This window comes from Medicago truncatula, chromosome 7 (assembly GCF_003473485.1).
Source record: "Medicago truncatula cultivar Jemalong A17 chromosome 7, MtrunA17r5.0-ANR, whole genome shotgun sequence".
NCBI classification, from domain to species: Eukaryota; Viridiplantae; Streptophyta; class Magnoliopsida; order Fabales; family Fabaceae; genus Medicago; species Medicago truncatula.
The window spans coordinates 36,906,845-36,927,379 of NC_053048.1; the positions used below are offsets into that span (position 1 = coordinate 36,906,845).

At 32.9% G+C, this 20,535-nt stretch overlaps 1 protein-coding gene and 1 pseudogene across 3 annotated transcripts; one reads left to right on the plus strand and one right to left on the minus strand.

The window, feature by feature from the left end:
* The first annotated feature begins 868 nt into the window (after nt 1-868).
* Nucleotides 869-8,733, plus strand: LOC11413743 (sterol 3-beta-glucosyltransferase UGT80A2). 2 transcript variants are annotated; one of them, XM_024770402.2, is made up of 14 exons: nt 869-1,180; nt 1,636-1,811; nt 2,376-2,618; nt 3,766-3,877; nt 4,291-4,461; nt 5,283-5,346; nt 5,844-5,901; nt 6,010-6,187; nt 6,472-6,602; nt 7,212-7,278; nt 7,408-7,490; nt 7,573-7,620; nt 7,716-7,865; nt 8,339-8,733. In XM_024770402.2, exons 1-14 carry the CDS (start codon nt 1,078-1,080, stop codon nt 8,528-8,530), a joined length of 1,776 nt encoding a protein of 591 aa, XP_024626170.1. In that variant the 5' UTR covers nt 869-1,077; the 3' UTR covers nt 8,531-8,733. The 2 variants fall into 2 exon arrangements, with proteins under 2 accessions (XP_024626170.1, XP_003624116.2); XM_003624068.4 differs by having other exon boundaries at nt 870-1,180; nt 7,212-7,314.
* Nucleotides 8,734-12,593: 3,860 nt separating this feature from the next.
* Nucleotides 12,594-19,362, minus strand: LOC120576936 (protein LUTEIN DEFICIENT 5, chloroplastic-like; annotated as a pseudogene). Its single transcript, XR_005643057.1, has 15 exons — nt 18,900-19,362; nt 18,534-18,731; nt 17,696-17,766; nt 17,489-17,599; nt 16,902-17,093; nt 16,302-16,463; nt 15,575-15,670; nt 15,389-15,490; nt 15,094-15,126; nt 14,921-15,001; nt 14,747-14,829; nt 14,244-14,375; nt 14,108-14,168; nt 13,858-13,923; nt 12,594-13,092 (listed from the first exon to the last, which is right to left on the minus strand). The product of XR_005643057.1 is annotated as a protein LUTEIN DEFICIENT 5, chloroplastic-like (transcript).
* Nucleotides 19,363-20,535: the final 1,173 nt, after the last annotated feature.

The following is a 20,535-nucleotide window of genomic DNA, read 5'->3' on the forward strand; positions in this document are numbered from 1 at the left end:
ATCAATAATGAATTGGTAATCACGAGTGTGTCTCTTGTTAAAAGGGTAACAATATCATAAGCCTTCATTAGGTTAATCCACCTTTTGGCACCTCCATAAAGTAAATATCTACGACTTTTCATTTTTACTAATGGAAGCACATCTATTGGAGGCTTAATCACTAATGAAATGATCAAATACTATAATGCTAAAATTAGCTTTAATTACACCCTAACTAATGAATTAACAAATCTTGTTTATGTCATTCATCTTACGATAGATCTTTTCCTTTCAAATATCATCTCTAAGGTGGACTCTTTTGTGATAGTCAGATTTATCCAAACGAATTATTTTACTTGTTCTTACAATGCATTTTTTACTAAACTTCATAATGTCTTAAGTTATCTTAATAACCGAAAGAAATAAAAGTACTCAACCGTAACTTTATTATTGTTTTTGAATAAAATGTAATCTTTGAAAATTTCAATTTAATTTATGAAATTATTTTGGAAATAAAAGATTATACTCTATAATTAATTACTTTTTTTTGTAATGGCCGAAGTTTGAACCCCAAACTTTATATATTTTATATATTATTCGTAGCAATTAAACTAAGTTGACGAGGATATATAATTAATTATTTGCTTGAAGAATGTATAATAGTCCAATATTAGTATGTTGGTGAAAAGGACAGCATAACAATGCATGAGCATGACGCCATGAAAGCAACAATTATACGGTGCGGTTGTGGCGGGTAGTGAAAAGATAAAATTAAAAATAAAATAAAAAAACTCAAAAGAGTTGTAAAAGACGTAATGTAACGGCCTCGTGAAACTTCTTCTCATTCTTCCACGTGTCACCCCTATATATTTTCTCACGCTTTCTCTCCCTTTCTCTTTCGTTTTCCTGGAAAACCAAAAGCGAAAGCAAAGGAAAAAGAAGAAAAAAATTCACAAAAACAGATACTATTATTCCTTCCTTATTATCACGATCATCAAACCCTTTCCAATAAATCTTCCATTGCTTTTCATCATCAAATGCATTTCCTTCATTGCTAGATTTCACAAACATTTTTCGTTCCTTCTTCGTTCTTCCAAAATGGCGAGTAATGATAATTTCAACCGTTCAGACTCTTCATTTAGTGATAATTCAGTTTATTTGGACGCTCAAGATCGTTCCGTTCATGATGCTTCTTCTTCAGGTATATTGCTTTGTAACTTGAGATCGTGCATTTTCTCATGCAATGTCAACTATATATTAGCTTTGTTTCCGGTGTTCGACACGTGTCAGGGTCGGACACCAACACTATATCCAGATTACATTCAATTAATTTATTTTTTAAATTCATTTTTTTAGCTATCACTAGTGTTGACAACATGTCTCGTGTTCATGTTTGTATCGGTGCTTTGAAGAATCTAATAAAAATATAAAAAATTAATTAATTGAACGCAATCACATGTGTGTTGTCGGACAATAGACACTTCTTCCCTCAGAAGTTTTAGTTCTACAATTACTAATTATGACAATATTGATTTATTTATTTTTTTGCATATGAAATTAGAAATAGAATGTGGAATAATAGTAATGTAGAACTCTTTGAGGTGAACAAGCAAGTTTGTAACTATATGTATTTTTTTTGGTGTTGGGATTAAGCAGGACGTATTAACAGGGATTCATCATCAAGTGTATCGCAAAATGTGGAAGAATATGGAGCTTTGGGTGTTGTACCTGAAGGTGAATCGTCCAAGAATGATGCTATAGTTGGAAAGCAAAGACTGCACAGTCGATTATGGGCTAGGTTCTTTGATGAGAATGTTCCTCTCAGGAAAAGGGTTTGGCTCAATCACTTGCATTCTTCAAATTTTATGCTATTGCTATTTTAAAAACCTATTTTTTTAATTTATTTTAGTAGGAATGTTGTTGTGAGGGAAGTAATATTTATGCACTACTATATAAAGGCAATGGAAAAGATGGTAGAAATCCGGCTTAGGTAGTTTGGGCAGGTAGAGAGAAGACTTGTAGATTCTATAGTACGAAGAGTAGATCAGATGGAGGGTGGTCAAATCACTAGAGACAAAATAAGACCTATAAAAACTATTCGAGAAACTATTAAGAAAGATCTAGAGATTAATGAGTTGGATAGGGATATGGTGTCATTTGATCCATGCAGCCAATCCCACTTAGTGTGATAAGGCTTGGTTGCTGTTTTTGTTGTTGCCTTGATATAGTGATATAATAAATTGCTTAGCATGCTGATATTCATTATACATGCATTACATTGCATCTCTTGATGTTCCTTTAAATGGATCCAGATACTAATATAGTAATTTATGTCTCTGAAATTTTCTATAGTTGCTTGATTTTTAATGATTAAAAATTGTTTGCAAATGTTGCAGCTGAGATGGCTAAAAAATGCTTTCATGGTGAAGGATGACGGTACTGTAGAAATTGATGTTCCAGGAAATATTAAACCTCTCGCTCTAGAAAATGGAACTGGAGTTATTGATCCTAGCGATGAATCTTGCAACGAAACAATCAATGAGGATATTGAACCTATTCGACCGCAACAAATTGCAATGCTTATAGTTGGCACACGGGGAGATGTCCAGCCATTTGTTGCCATTGGGAAGCGTCTGCAGGTGTCATTCATTCTTGCTTTCTTTAGTAGTAGTTTTTAAACACCAATTGTTTTGAAGAATATGTGCTGTACATCCTTAATCTTCTGCATGCTTGTGATAATTAATGACTTCCTTTGCAGGAAAGGAATGGTCATTAAAATAATAGTTTTTTTAATAGCAAACACATAATAGAGGTTTGAATTGAAGTATTTGAGCTTACTCTAGAGGATATTAGAAATTATGTTAGTACTTTTCGCCAAAGTCATATTCCAGGTTTTCAATTGTGGTTATGGTCATGGTTCTGGCTGCCATTTCGCAAGCTGATGCAGTTTGCAATTGTGTAGGGCTGCACAGTAATGCAGTCTTCAATTCGAAACAATGGTTATATTAAGGAAAGATGGTTTTATGAAACTATAGTTAGAAACATCATACTCTGGACACCTTTCATTAGTCTCTGATAAATCCTTGGACTGGAACAAAAGAGTAAACAAACGTCAGTTGAAACTCTTCTTTGTTTGCAAAATGTTTTGGCACTGAGCAAACGTTTTCTTGTGTGCTACTTTTAATGTTATAACCCTGCTTTGGCTTGCTTATCTGCTTTTAAAGTCCTGAGAAGATAACTGGTCTCCTCCTATTAAAACATGTGTTCGGAGTTTCTTAAGCAGGTGGATTGAAAGCTTAGATCAGCCATTCAGTTTCTGGTTCCAATTATTTATTTCACGTGACGTCCTTACCAGTTAACACTCCAAATAACTTCATAATCACACAACTTTACTTCTCTCTCATAAGTTAGCCTAATCGAAACTACTGTTGGCTGTTGCAGTTAATCAATAAGGTAAAAAGGCAGGATCATGCCTTTGAGCAACACTCGAATAGGTTGAGAGAAACTTTATAGCTGCACAACTTGTATAGGTGGAAAGTAACCCTTTTGGTTGACTTCCCACTCATCCAACCCATATGAACCATAGCTGATCATAGAGTTCCATTAATTTATTTTCTTAATGATTTATGCCTCTCCTGTGTTTCATGGTGGATTTCATGATACTTTATAAAATCTTGAGGTTTTAGTTTTAATATTTTTTCCTCCTTGAAATCCTTATATTTTGTTTCGTAAGTCGATGTTAATCGAATGTAATTCAACCTGATTGAAGCTGAAGTTTGTTTGCAGGCAGATGGCCACAGGGTTAGGCTAGCTACACATAAAAATTTTGAAGACTTTGTCTTGTCGGCGGGCTTGGAGTTTTACCCTTTAGGTGGAGATCCCAAAGTTCTTGCTGAGTGTAAGTATTTCTTCCCTTATATTATCCAAATACTTGATCTTGCTAGATTCAACTTGTATTAATGCTTTAAAGGCCAAGTATTGCCCCCTGGAACTATCTTTTATTAGTAACCTGACATGAAAACTTAACAAGAATTGCGAATGATTTCTCATGTAGTTCTCTTTCTTATGATTCAAGTCAAACAAAATATATATGAATATAGTGTTGGAAACCCTAGCCGACTTCACTGCGGCTAGATTGGGTTGCCAGTTTAATAGACAAAGTTTGTCTTATATGCCATTTTTTAGGAGAGGGTACTGTTTTCCAATATAAATATATGTACTCATCATCAAATGATGAATGATATTTCTTCTCCACACATGCTTTCAAACTGTTTATATAATTAAATTAAATCCATACATAATTTTATTCAGATATGGTCAAGAATAAAGGCTTCTTGCCATCAGGACCTTCAGAAATACATTTACAAAGAAGTCAAATCAGGGCTATTATTCACTCTTTGCTTCCTGCATGCAACAGCCGGTACCCAGAATCTAATGAACCATTTAAAGCAGATGCAATAATTGCAAACCCTCCAGCATATGGTAAGATTTACTTAAATTCAGTTTCTCTTTCAATTTTATCAGACTTTGATTCACAATAATACAATAAGCAGGGACGGCACCAAGTAAGGACTTGCGTGTGCCATGGCCCTCACTTTGTTTTGGAAAAATAAATAAATTTAATACTTTATATGAAATTAAAGTACAAGGAGAGGATAATATTTGATTTAGGCCCACACTATAAAAATAAATAAACAAATATTTAATACACTCAAAATCTATCTCGTGTCTCTTTATGTGTTATGAATATTATTAAGAATCAAACGTAAATGATCATTAGGTTACATATTTATATTTATTGGTACAAATTTATATATATGTTGCCTACACTACTCAAAATTTCCGGGTGTCGCTGTTGATAAGTTAAGTCTTTTCCACATTACTGAGAATGTAATCAAAGTATCAGACATTTTATCAAATAATAAGAGATTGTATAGTGACCAAAAGTCTGTTCAACAACAAATCTAAAGTCTCATGCAATTTAAGGATTTGGATGGTCTATAAAGTGTTTGGTACAATTTACAAAAGTGTGTAATGACAATCTTATAGATCTTTATAACTGTGCCTTTGTGTTATAACTGTTACACCATCAACCATTATCAATTAAGCATTTTATAAGCTGCAGTGCACCATAAACTTTAGAATATCTCAATCTAGAAATGACCGCAATACTAACTGATAATCAGAGATTTTTTACAAGCTATTATGTAGAAATTCCCCTGTTTTCTTGATTTTTCCAACCCGTATTTGTATCATAATATAACTAAAAATATTGTTATTTTAATGTATATGAATTTATGCAGGCCATACTCATGTTGCAGAGTATCTAAATGTTCCGCTGCACATATTCTTCACAATGCCGTGGACGTAAGTTTGTTTGCTGACATGGTCTAATCCTGCATTCAGTTATCTATATTTTTGTTGAGAGACTCACATTGGAAATGATATGACCTGAAAATATTTAGAAATTGGGGGCATCCCTCACCTTATAGGCTGGTTTTGTAGGGTTGAGTTATGTTCAACCCAAAACATAAGATGTCATCGCTTATCAGAGCATGTCCTAAATCCGTTGGGCCACCTAAGTCACACTTCCGATGTCTAGTCTTGGGCGTGAGGGGATGTATTGAGAGTCTCACATTGGATATGATATGACCTGAAAATGTATTTATAAGCGAGAGACATCCCTCACCATAAAACTGGCTTTATGGGGTTGAGTTATGCCCAACCCAAACTTAGAATTTCTAGCATGAGTTCTTTCATTTTTGTGAACCATTCATTCACTTTAGATTTATTATAGTTCTCAGTTTTTCTTATTTGTTGGAGATTTTTTATTTTAAAAAAAAAAATATTTCACTATATTTCAGGCCTACTAGTGATTTTCCCCATCCTCTTTCCCGTGTTAGACAGCCAATTGGATACAGAGTGAGTCCAGTGGTCGTTCTGTTAATCTGAAGTTAACTTACCTATTAATTATACCCCCATGGCATGTCTAAGTCAGATATGTTTTTTTGTTGTGTTTGAACCTTTCAGCTGTCATATCAAATAGTTGATGCTTTAATCTGGCTTGGAATACGAGATTTGATAAATGAATTTAGGAAGAAGAAGCTGAAGTTAAGAGCTGTTACTTATCTACGCGGATCTTACACCTTCCCTCCTGATATGCCCTATGGTTATATTTGGAGCCCCCACTTGGTCCCTAAACCAAAAGGTTAGATGCATATCAATTGTGTACTCTCATATCATTATAGTCGGCACTGTTGCCCTCTTGATGTGCCATTGTAGTTCCTAGAAGTGGTTATTTTAATATAGGATTGATACTTGCTACTTAATGCCTATTGTCGCATCTTAAGTCTTTGTTTCTTTTTTCGTCAAAAAAAAAAAGTCTTTGTTTCTTTTGAATTACGCACCCACTTTCTCTGGCTTAGTTTGTCATGGACTTGAGCTGCTTTTTGAACAATGTAGTGATAGCCTGATTCTTTTTAACTTCTGCAGATTGGGGACCTAACATTGACATTGTTGGCTTTTGTTTCCTCGACCTTGCTTCAAATTATGAACCACCAAAATCGCTAGTAGATTGGCTTGAAGAAGGAGAAAACCCTATCTATGTTGGATTTGGTAGTCTCGTGAGTTTCTATAACTACATGTTTAGGTCATCTGATCACACTGATTAATCTAGGGAATCCCACTGTTTAAATATAACTTTTCCATATTATAAATTTCGCCTAAATTCATTAATCAATAACAGATAGATGTATAAGATTCGCAGTGGTATGTCCCATACTCTGCCATTGAATCAAATGTTCTTTAACTTGTTTTGATCATTAATTATCTTGGGAAATTTCTGTGAAAAGGAAAGTTAAAAGATCAGATTTTCTAGTGTTTGAGGAAGTGTCCATAACTTACGGATGACTTTTTCCAAACTCCACTGAATATTAGAGATCCGTCTTGAAAGAAATTTGTATCAGTATAGAATTTACTTTTAGAAGCAACAATATCAAAGGTTCATCTTAGAAGCAAAAGAAGAATACTTCCAGTTCTGGAAAGATCAATTAACCTCTTAAAAAAAAGGCATTCATCAGACCAGCAATATGAAACAGTGGAGCTTCAAACCTAAATTTATATAAAACTCTAATTCTGAACTTAATCATCTCGATTATCAAAATACACTTCTTTTATTAAACTCTTTAGAAACTTACATTTTGATGTAAATTTTGGTTTGGATTTTGAAACAGCCTCTACAGGAACCAGAGAAAATGACAAGAATCATAGTTCAAGCTCTGGAACAAACAGGGCAGAGAGGTATCATCAACAAAGGGTGGGGTGGTCTTGGGAATTGTGAGTCTTGATTTCTACGTCAAGCATGCCAATCATTATACTACATTTTTTTCTGCTCTAATTGTGATTCATGTAGTGATTTCTCTTTCTTAGTGGCAGAACTAAATACATCTAAATCTGTGTACTTACTGGACAACTGCCCGCATGATTGGCTGTTTCCACGATGCGCTGCTGTGGTACCTACTAAACTTTTCTTGGTAGAAAGTACAGTTGCTTTCACTATAAATGGGTCTTGGTTGATAGTTGTGAATGTTTCAGGTTCATCATGGAGGCGCTGGAACAACTGCTGCCGGTCTTAGAGCTGAAGTAATTATATTTATTGCAATGTGAAATATTATAACATCAGTGTTATATTATAAATGCATCTTACAGTAGAGTACCACTTTTCTTTATTTTTGTAGTGCCCTACCACTGTTGTACCATTCTTTGGGGACCAGCCATTTTGGGGAGAGCGGGTGCATGCCAGAGGAGTGGGCCCTGCACCCATCCGGGTAGAGGAGTTTACGTTGGAAAGGCTGGTTGATGCCATACGCTTTATGCTGAATCCAGAGGTAATGTTCAATTGTGATCGGAGCAATTAATATTGTGAATGTCGCATTAGCATGTAGAATGAATTTCATCCTTGTTCACGATGCACAAGCTTCTGACACCATAATGGAACCTGGAAAAGGGGATTATGGTTTACCTTGAGCAAGAATAGAAAATAGTTTATGCTTATCTGGCATCGTTTATTATCTGAAATCTAAGGATTTATATATTATGCTCTGGGAGTGACCAGTACATTTTGGAGACAAAATCAAATAAACGTCCAGTATAAAATTTCCAACTCTTGCAAAAGAGTATTGAACAAGATCAAATAAATGTAATCTTGACAAATGTCACCTCTAATGGTCTTCCATATATCACATTTGATACTACCTATTAAGTAGGCCAACCAGTGTTGTGCCTTCGTTGATAACTTAAGAGGCTTTCATCTATTCGTTTTCTTATGTCTTTTGATATATTGTTTTGTGCTTTTATGCAGGTGAAAAAGCGTGCTGTTGAACTTGCTAACGCCATGAAAAATGAAGATGGGGTAGCAGGAGCAGTTAACGCCTTCTATAAACATTATCCGCGCGAAAAACCTGATACTGAGGCTGAGCCCAGGCCAGTACCCTCAGTACATAAACATTTATCTATACGAGGATGCTTTGGCTGCTACCATTCTTCTGCATAATGGCTTCTTGTCCATACAACACATTCCTGTATGCAATCATGTTAATTCTTCTTTAGTCTAGTTCTGCTATATCAGATATTGTGACTGAAATGTAAATTGTCGTGGTGATTTTGTTGAGCTTCTCCGGAAATAGTTCAGAATGGTCATAACTGATGATATTCTTCATTGGAATCTTTTATGAAAAGAAACATGCTTACTTCACAGGTTATGTATATGTATATGTATATGATTTTCATCCTTAGGCGGGTCATACAGGCTTGTTTCAATCCTTTCAAAATTATCATGTTTTAAACATCGCTGAGTTGTTAAACAACAATCAAGTCATGTCTGTTCAACTAAATAGTGATTTTTAAGCATATTATACACTGTTTTAAAACTCATCTAATATCAGATAAAATAGTAGAAAAACTGAGAAAAAAATGTAAATGAATGCAATGTCAATGCCATAATGAGTAAAAACTAAATATTTAATTTAGTCCTTAAAATTATAGGATCGTGTCAATGTCATTATACACTTTGTTTCGAATGCATTTCTAACATTACCAACTTATTATCATTTAGCCTAGATGAATATCAACAAAGGACAAACAAACCAAATTAACTTTTTACTGTTCTAGGTAACATATTGGACTTTTTTGTGTGAATCGGATATCATTTGCATGCAACTTTAGCGACCATTGTTGCATTCTCAAGGCTGGATTTGAACCCATGACATCTGTTTAAGCTGAAAGAGATTCATTACCATCTCATTTGAGTGCTCTTGGTTAGATTGTTGATATCATAGAGGTCAGGTTGATTCGGTCCTAAAAGTTTAGTGACCAAATTGTATATTTAACCTCCATTCGTTCAAATACCTAAAGCTATAAACCGAACTCACCACCAACAAAATATGAAACCTGAATTGAATTGATATTATAGTCGATACTAACCTTTGAACTCTTTTAAGTTATACTTCGATCATAATAACATAACATATAAGTAAAATTTGGAATATCCAAATTATAACAAAATGTAAGCAAAAATTCACTTTTCATTATATTTAATGATGATATATGAACAATACCCGAAATAATTACTAACAACTGCAAGCATACATGAACGGATCCAGAAAGCAATCAAACGGGACTGAACAAAAATATTAATATAGAGTACATAAAACTTTATCATATAATTCAATATATAAAATTTAATAATTTAATTTGTAAACATTGGTAGTGTAAAATTATTTTACACATACATCTAATCACATATCACTATTTAGATATGTGTTTGAAAAAATTAATTTGCACAAACAATACATATATATTATAATCTATTATAATCACAATATTTATGTAATATAACATTAACATATGATAACGTGAGCTTAGCTCAGTTGGTAGGACAATGCATTATTATATATAGGGGTCGGGGTTCGAACCCCGAACACCCCACTTATTCACCTTATAAGATGAATTCTAGCCACTAAATTACCTAAAAAAAAATAAAAAAATTAGTTATACATGATTTTAATATAACATAGATATACACTAATAATAAGATAACGCATATGATACTATACTACAATTGTGTGTGAGAGGAGGAGGGAGAGGCTCAAGTTCATCCATTAGATCCGTCCTTGCAAGCATATGTCATTAGGACACAAGTTAGTAAAGATCTATAATTAATAAGTCTTCTTTTATGCGATCATTTATATGAGATTGACAAGAATTGTGAACAACTAGTTAGTTTTGCTTATTGTATTCTTGTATGGAATGGAGCAAGGATCCTCTCCATTTAACAAAACAAATGGAATATGCAATTTGAAGAGAGATAGACGCATATAATTGATAATGAGCTCTAGCACTAAGTGAGTACTACCATCATTAATTATTTTATATTTTTTTCAATTTTTTTTTGTCTTTATCTCTCCAAATGGAAGAATGAAGATGATCATAAATGGAGAGGATCTTAACTCTCTATTATCGAAAGAGTCTAATGTAATTTCTCACTAATGATGTATGTCAAAGAAGAAAACGATCTTACGAAGCCTAACTTGATTGCATCCCTCATCTGACATCTCTTAATAGCCATCATAGAAGATGCTTGCTCAACATATCCACGAGGGTTGTTCAATCTATCGGAACACAACTTTCGATATATATTTTTTCTGCTTAAAAGTAGATCGAAAGATAGTTTCCGATGTTTGTTTTCGCGAATTTTTGAGCATTTCATGGACCGTTTAGAGCAATTACCATCATAGAATTATAATAAGCCATAAATACATCTGCAAACAAAATCTAGATGTGCAATTCAACCTTGGTACAAGGAAATGAGGATTGGCATTAATGAACCACATGGGCTTCTCAAAAACTAACACTCTACTGCCGTGTTTGGCACAAATCACAATCACAACATCATTTTTGGAGCGAAACATTTATTATCTACTTTTTTTTACAAGACATTTATTATCTACTTTTTTTTTTTAGGAAACATTTATTATCTACTTATTCGTTACAAAATTAACAATAGATATTTTTGTTAAAAAAAAAGTAAGAGTTAATTTAAAGAAATTCTATAAAAGGGAGAATAATTTTTAATAAAATTTTATATTTAGAGGTGAAGGTTTATACTTTTATACAGTTAAAAACATCATATCTTGTTTTTTGATGAAGCACAAACATCATCTTGTTAACTTTTATCTAAAGCTTTTTTACTTTATTGTATGTTTGGATCTACCCTACTTAATTTCAAATGCGTTCAGTGAGCCTCTCCAATGTTCATCGTGATTTGTCTCTTTTATAAAGTTACAATTTCAGTTTTATGTCAAAAAATATCTACACTATTATATTTATATTAAACTCTGTTAAAAAGTGTTAACGTAAACGTTTAATGTTAAGTTGGTATGTCTAAAATCACCACTCTCAAAACTAAGGTACATGAGTTTTTTATTAAGTCTTCATTTGATACAAAATTGATCGATTACTTACTTTATAATATTTTTGATAACATATTATCTGTAAAATTAAGCTGAATTCAAAAAGACGATGAAGAAAATATGCGTAAGTTAATCATGTTTAATGTTATAAGCACTTTTGGGCCTACCACATTAATGTTAAATGGTCCGTAAACACCTTTTAATGAAGTTGGCTGAAAAAATGGGTAACAGTCTAAATATTTTTTTTGAAGAAAATAAAATGGATAATGGTGTAAATATTCTATGACTTAAATGACCAGATTAATTTGTAACAAAAGACCAACTTGTTCTAAAATGTTAATATCTTATCATTTTTTATGAAATTTTTTCAATGAAATATGAGTTTTTAGGTTTGTACGATGAAGATTCGCATTTGTTTGAATTTGATGAGTTTTTGATGATTTTTTTGTGGAGTTTTTGAATTTTTTTTATAAAAAAAGATAATTATGTTGATATTTTATAACATAAATGACTAAATTGGAGAAAAAAATGACGAAAATGTTGTCCAAAATTAAGTTAAGGGATTAATTATATAATTTTGGCTAAATTTTCTATCTACACTTAATTTTGGCTGAAGCTTGAATTTGTTTTGAAATTTGAAATTTAATGCATGTCAAATTCCCCCTTGACTACGCAGCAGTGTTTCCTTATTAAATGTAGTTACAGCAAACCCAAACCGAGGAATTACGACCTAAGAACTAATTTGGTCAAGACTTGAAATTATTGTGAAAAACTATCCGTGACTTTTTAAACTGAAGATGAGAACTAAATCAACCTTCTTAAATTTAGTTTTGGTCTATCAGCTCTAAGCTACCTTCTTAAATTTAGTTTTGGTCTATCAGCTCTAAGCTACCTTGTATATTGGAAGTGCACACTTCCTACAAAACTTGTTAGAGTCGCTCATCCAAGAAGTGATTAAAAGGGTTATGCTAACAAATGCCCCAAAAACATATAAGTAAAATGTTATTGCGTGAAAGAAAAGAAACCGATTATACTATTCAACATCTTCAAATGCTTTCTTTCCTGATAATTCATTTTAGCAATCAATATTAGTCCATATAAGACTAGTTTGGTCTGTCGTTTTAGTAACAAAAGGATATTCAAATATCAACTATAAATGTGTATATATAGAATAAAATTTGTAACTTTGATCCACGTTCATAGTATTTACTGACTCTACATAATAGATGATAATATCAATTGCCTTAAATACTATATTTCTTTAGAAGCTTTTCGATAAGAAATGATTTGTGAATTGTTGTACTCTATTTACTAAGAATTGTGAAGATGTGAAGGATTTGAAGGACTTGACTCTCTTCCTTTTTAGAAAGGAACTAAAGAAGTAATTCACTTGGAAGATAGAAAATAACTCTATTTGTACTCATTTTATGTTGTATGGATTCATTTCCAGAAATCACGACTTTTGAGCCTGATAAACTTGGTCCTTCTGACCTATTTCCTCTGTTTTATCAGAAATGCTCACGGATGGATCCACTTCCAATGTTGACATCTGTAATGAGGGAACGATGGGAGGTTTTATTCTGCGTGTTACAGTCATGTTCAACCCTTGTGTTGTATGAATTGTGGCTCCAGTAGTCATAACAACCTATAAAAACAAAATGAGCTGAGTTAGTAAGAGGGTTTCAGTCAAATCGTGACAGTTGACAAGCTAGCACTTGCCATTCAGCACATTGTAGCATTAAAGTGTGTTTGCGATGGTGTTGAAACAAAACTTGCTTCTATTGTTCAACGCCAACCCAAACACAGTTATTTGTTTCAACACAGTGAACCTTAAAATGCGATTAAGAGGAGTTCAAGCAATCAATCATTATCTTTTGCAAAAAAGAGTTAATATGTTCTTAGTCCCCCAACTTATGTTAATGTTTGGTTTTAGTCTTTAAACAAAACAAAGTAACTTTTTCATCCTTAATATCTTGAAATATGCATTAATTAATTCAAGATGATTTATTTTAGTCCATATAATTTTTTTGTCTTAGTTCATGTCATATTTGATCTTTGTTTTAGGGAAAAAAAACCGAAGAAAAGGATCTTACAAGGACTAAATTGAAAAAACAAATTATATTGTATGGAAAAAAATAAAACAATGACAACCAATTGTAATTCGTAGCACATTTCAGAACATTGGGGACCAATAATATTCTTTTTAAACATTAGGGGACAAAACCAAATATTAGGAAAAAAATTCAGGACATTGGGGACCAATAATATCCTTTTTAAACATTAGGGACCAAAGCCAAATATTAGGAAAAGTTGGTGGACTAAAAACATAATTATACAAAAAACAATTTTACAATAATATTTAGAGACTTCATAAAACCTTGAAAATATCACAACAAAGTAACAAACTTACTGGTGGAGCTCCAACTGCCATTTGAAAGTTGAATCGTCTAACAAGCATTGCAAGTGCTACTACAACCTTTACAATAAGCATCATAAAAGCATACGAACAAAAATTATCATTAGTATGTGCACGACATTTTCTCTCAACAAGTCTTGAGAAAACTGAATCCATTCATACAATTATATGGTTCTTCAACTAGCTCGTCGGATTAGCGGATAACAAAAAAGATTTAACAACACAGCAGTTAACATGGACATACCTCGTATGAAGCAAACATATCCCCTATACATTTTCGTGGCCCTCCGCCAAATGGAAGATATCTACAAGAAAGAATAACATAATAATTTGCCTGTATATTATAAACCATGCAAATTGATTAAATAGAGGTATTATACTTGAAGCCTTGATTTGTCTCATTAGGGTTAGGTCCATCTAATGGCCATCTTTCAGGTTCAAATTTATCAGCATCATTCCACAGTGTTGGACTGCGATGCAGATTCCACACGGATATAAAAATATCTTCTCCTCTGCAAATAATTAATGAGATAAAGTCAGCATATATCAGAAAGAAAGACTCTCAATATATCACATATTGAAAAGAAGAAAAAAATTATCGCATACTGTGCATGGAGCCATGGACAAATTCGACAGGGTCTATTTACATATAAAAATCGATAATAGAGATGACCGTGTTTTGTTTAAAGTAATTTTATCAAACCTTAAGTGGGTTAGTGTAGTATACTCTATAGCCAAGAACTTTGAACTAACATTTTTGGTCAATAAGTCAATACTAAGAGAAAGTCGAAGATGAAACAAAGAAATATGAAGACTATTAAATAAAAAAAATTGGCAAAACTGTTCTTAACCAGCTAAACAAGATGATATTTTTACGAATTACCTTTTTATAGGATACTCTCCAAGAACATCATCCTCAATAGAGCGACGAATCAACACAGGCGGTTGTGGATAAAGCCTCAGTGACTGAAAATTGTGTATATTTAGAAAAGTCCATCACTAGCAAGCTATAAAAATAATCAATTTAAACATGACGGGAGGTATGCAATCTTTATACCTCATTGATCACTCGAGTTGTATATTTAAGTTTCTTCATGTCTTCAATAGTTGGAAATCGGTCACCAAGTACAGAGTCAACCTGTGAAAATGTATATATTATCCTATTCTTATGAACCGGAAATCTAATATGATACTTTGATACTACTGTGAAAGCTAAGGATCTCATGAAACCTCTTCTTGGAGCTTGGACATGACACTAGGTTCCTGCAGCCAGCATAAAAAAGAAAAAATATTATTGTATTAGGCTATTAGCCACTACTGCATTATAACATTAATTCTTAAGTTTTATAATTCACAATGAAGAAATAAGTCAACTGTGCATATTTTAGCCTGAGGTTATGTGAAGAAACAACTGCAATGTTCTATTACAAGACGTACACGCACAAGCACACACATATGTATAGGTATTGATACAGAAATGCACATTTATTTTATTTTTATTTAACCATAGCCACAAATTTATTACCTTTGAAAGAAGATAAAAGGTCCAAGTTAAAACAGCGGCTGAAGTTTCATGTCCAGCAATGAGCATTGTCATTAAGTCATCACGGAGTTGCTTACTTGTCACCTACAAGGAGTCATTGCTTTCATAGTTTGCACTTGCAACAAGTTTCTCTATTGACTAAAGCAGTTTATGAAGTAGCTAACATACATCATCTCCTGACGCCAACAAGAAGTGAAGAATACTTGGATCTTGTTCATTCATGTACTCTTCATGAAACTGTAGCTCTTCTTCATCCACCATTCTCTGTTTGATGATAATTGAAAAACATATATTAAACAACAACATATAGAGCTTTAGTATTAAAGGTCCACAATAGTAATAAGATGAATCACTGAAGTGTGTTTCTACGAAGAGCTGGCTAATGACAGCATTAAATTTATATTTAGAATTGATACTTATTTAACACACGCATCAAAGTCTGTATCATAAATTTCCTATGTTTTTGAAGAGCATACCGGAAAACTATTGCATGCAACATCAGAGAAATAATCTTTGTTGTGTAAAACTAGGTATATTGCAAGACCAAGATATTATATAAGAAGAATGCCCATGTTCTACTAGCCTAAGAAAGATTCAAAATATGTGCTTTAAAGATGAAGTTATAGTAGTTCCTCTAATCTTACTCATAAATGGAAGCAAGAATAACCATCAGATATCAAGTGCATCAATTTCCATGAAACGTTTTAGATGGAAAATACAAGACCTAGATGTAGTTAATCAATAGTGAATTGCACAACAGGATTAAACTATCTCACTATTCCACAAAATATCTGAAAAATTAAGCTAACAACATAGGTATCAAGTTACTGAATTAACTTGAACCTATTTTGAGAAGATAAGCTTGTCGCTTGTGTCACTGTAATGAGAAAATTACCTTGCATATTGCTATGAGATTGTTAAGTGTATCATTGACAAGTTTGAGAGCTGCAGTAACCTTCCTTTGACGCGGGGATATGTCTTTCCATATTGGGAGATCCCAGACTGGAATTGGAGAAATGCTTCGATCTTCTGCTTCTCTCAGTACGGTATAAACAGCCTGACTAATTAGGTAATGTGCAACAATTAACTTCACTGAGAAAAAGCAAGATAAATTGTAAACAGTAACATAAAAAATGACAGAAGGGTAAAAAGTGGTGGATCCAGAAACTTTCATGAATGTTGGCAAGAAAATAGTCTATAATACTTTTCCGGAAGAAAGATTTATGTTTTTACAAACTACATAATTTCCTGAAGAAAAAAAAAACTGGATAAATATATTGGGTTTTGGTCTTCATATATTTCATATTTTGAAAGTCAAAAGTGGACCGAGGAGACATGGGATGCTTAAGGGGACAACGTCTATTTCTCTACGGGGAGAAAAATGTATTATGTACTTTTCAGTTTTAAGTAAAAAATCAATTATCTTGTGGGGCAATTGCTTCCATCTCTATATACCTACATACACCTGAATAAAGGAATATTCCAAAAAAGTTACCTCAATTATACCAGTGTCGTTTGATAAACTATCAAAATCATAATTGAATACTGCTTTCCCAATGACGTCCAACGTCAATCGAGAGAAAAGTGACTCCATTTCAACATCTTCTCCGTCAGATGCAGCAGTATCTAGCTTCTGGCAGAGCCTGTCTGTAGCTTGTCCAAAAAGGCCGATCATAGCTGCTACAAACTATATAATCACATTCAAGAAATGAAATCAAGAGCAAAATAGATAAGCTGCGGTAGTGATTTAAGAAAAAAAAGTTTAGTTGCAAGCATCTCTCAACAGCATCAAATGGATAGATTCAAATGTCATAAATGACATTCTAATGGTGATCAATATTGTTTGGTGAATCTATGTACCTTCATTAAGTAACAATGCTACCTAGCTTCTTAAAGTTTCGAGTATTCCTCAAATATCTCAATTATAACCTATAACCATTCTAACCTACATATCTTAGTAATAGTTTTTCCGGCCTAAGAAAGGAAGCCTTTGATTCACGACATTAGCAGCTTAGAAATATCTATCTAAGATATGTTTCAAACATTGACTTTAAATAAATCAGTCCAAGAACACTAGAAAACCTTCAGATGCAATGCTGGGACAATAGTACGCCGTCTAACTCGCCATATTTCCCCATCAGCTGGGATAAGCCCTTTCCCCATTACAAAATCCAGGATCTCAGCCAAGATACCCTGCACATGGAGATGTAGCAAACAATGTAAGGAAGAAGCGCCAGAGCAGAAAAACAATTGCACAATACCAATCATTGTTGACTATTGATTGATTACCTTAGAATAAGCCTTTGAATTGTCTTTCAATATGTGTTTGCAATAGCCGGATCCGATACTATCAGAAAGGACTGCAAGATAACCAATAAGGAAACTCAGTTATCCATATAAAGCGCCTTTTATTATTGATTGACATAGTAAAGTTCAAGGTGAGGATAGTCTCTCCCCATTCCATTGCCATGGCAAATAATCAGTGTGATTACAAATCACTTACCTAATGAGGGATCCCTTAATTAAAACCTAAATTATGCAATTGTCATGGACAGAATAAACTATCCCATATAAGACATTGGGCCTTCTTGGATTGACAAATTTCAGTCTATCAGTTGGCATAAACACTTGTGAGAGTGCATGAAAACAACTTATGATAGTTGCTTTCAGCTTGTTTTCATAGCTCTCCGTGATAGATTATGAAAACAGTTTGACTTTATTTTATCTTTTGCCATAGAAATAGCTTCCCTCAGAGATGGTTGCCAAATGATCATTAGTGCTTGTTATAGTAATAGCTTATTATACATAAGTACTTATGTAACCAAAACTTCAAATTGAAAGTGTGTCTAGTGTCCACATTGACATCGACACATGTGATTACTTACATCTTCTCAAATTATTTATTACTGCTATCAACCTATAGTGTCAGTGTCGTGTTTCATAGGTGATTAAAATCACCTACCCCATGAAGGATCCTTTGATTCAAACAAACATAAGTTATGCAATTGTCATGGACAGAAGGTAGAGAAAATGAGTCAAACCTAGTCAACTATCCCATATAACTTATGAGAAATTGTTTTCAAAAAGAAATGAACTAAATTTCAGCTAGAAAAAAGACTTAACTAACCTTTGGTCCAAAATTCAGCCTGAAAATCCCACCATATGTGATGTAAAGTTCATACAATGGAATGAAAAAGGCCTCACTTCGAATGGCGCTAATTGACCCTTTTGCCTCAGGAATTTAGGATACAAACCAAATAAAAATTCCAAAATCTCATTGGACACTCCCAAATTTGACAAGCTCTTCTTTAATATAGAAGGTAAACTGTATCAAACCCACCAAAAAAAACAAAAAAATTTAAAACTTGTGCCCAAATCAAATTATACACTATAGATAATGAGGATATTATTCAGTACTAACCCATCACTGAATTAAGACAAAAAATCAAGAAAAGAATGAAAATTTGGAAACTTTAAGGTTGTTAATACATACCCAGATTCTTGTTTGACAGTGAATTCACCTGAGGCAATTTTAGCAGACAATTCAGCTCGTCTTTTCTCTTCAAGAAGCTGGTCAGCACTCTTAACAACACCATCATCCACTGAATCATTTGGACTTCTACCATTTGAAGAAGAACATGCAATGAATGAAGAACATGATCCTCTATGTGATGTTTTTAAGGAACATGGAAAGAGAGAACAAGATGAAGAAAAAGTGGTGGTTGGTTTGAGTGGTTTTATGGTAATATATTTGGAATGAAAGGTTTTTGTTTGAAGTGAAAGAGGAGGAGGAGCATGAAGAAGAGTAAGATGAGAAGCCATAGAAGTTAGATAACACAAAATTGGTGTTACAAAAGTAACATCCAATTGTGGAAGAGATAAGTGTAAGTGTTTTAATACACAACACTCATGTGTCAAAGGAGTTTTGTGTTTTTGTGTCAGGTTCTGAGTTGGAATCTTTTGGATAGATACTATTTTCATGTTTTGTTTTTATGAGAATCAGCCACGTTTGATTGAACCACCACGTTCGATTGAACCAATAAGTACGACATCGAAGCATTGTAAAAAAATTAATATTTAAGGATATTTATATGGGAATTGGAATGGAAAGTGTTGTTTGGTAGTGAGTTATTTGTAGAGTAAATAACCAATTAAAGATTTGAAATTGTAAGTTTCGTCAATTACTCATTCCACTGAAATTAATAAAATTTTAATTGCTCCATGAAATTTTACAATGTTAATCAATTTATCCTAACTATCAAATTCTTCTGTTAGTCAACATGACGTTTTGCAAACATCCTCCCTGAAGTTTTTCACTTATGTGCAAAATGCCCCCCAAACTTAAAAATTTATAAAAAAATAAAAAACTTATCCTTGACTCAAAAGAAGATATTAAAGGCAAAAAAATTATCCAAGGAACAAGTTAAGAAAAGTCTCAAACGAGGATATTTGAAATTCATTACACTTAAAATCATTATCCAAATTCATTACACCTAAAAACATTGTCTTTAGGATGAGAGAAATTTTGGTACTTGTAGTTTAATGTATTGAGAGCATCAATTTCTTTCTGAACTCTATGTTGAGATTCTTCCTTTGACAATGAATTTGTTCTCATACAGTTCTCAATTACCTTATCCTTCCTTGAATATTTCTTCTAACTTTACTAGATATTGACTGTTAATAATGTTTTATGTCTTGCCTTGAAACGTTAGAACTGCTACTGCTAGGGCCTGGGGACAATGTTGGATTTATATGGGACTCTGTTGCACTCTATGTATAAGCTCTTTTACTCTGAAAGTTAAATGCTTTTCGTTTTAAAGCATCAAACAAAAAGTATATGCCTCAAGAAAAATTGGAGAGTTTACTTGTGGTTTAATGCTATTGAAGAAAATATTTCTTCCATCTTTATTTTGATAACCCTGAGTTTATGCTCCAACTACATGCGCTAAACTTTGGGCTGATCAAAGTTTTGTTAACATTTAAAAATAAAAAAAAACAAAAAAAGTTTTGTAACACATACTTTGATAAATATGTAAAAGAAAAAGCACATAAGTTAACTGTTAAATATTAAAGTTAAATGTTTATTTTTAATATCTTTTGAGTCAAAGATAAGAAGAAAAAATATATAA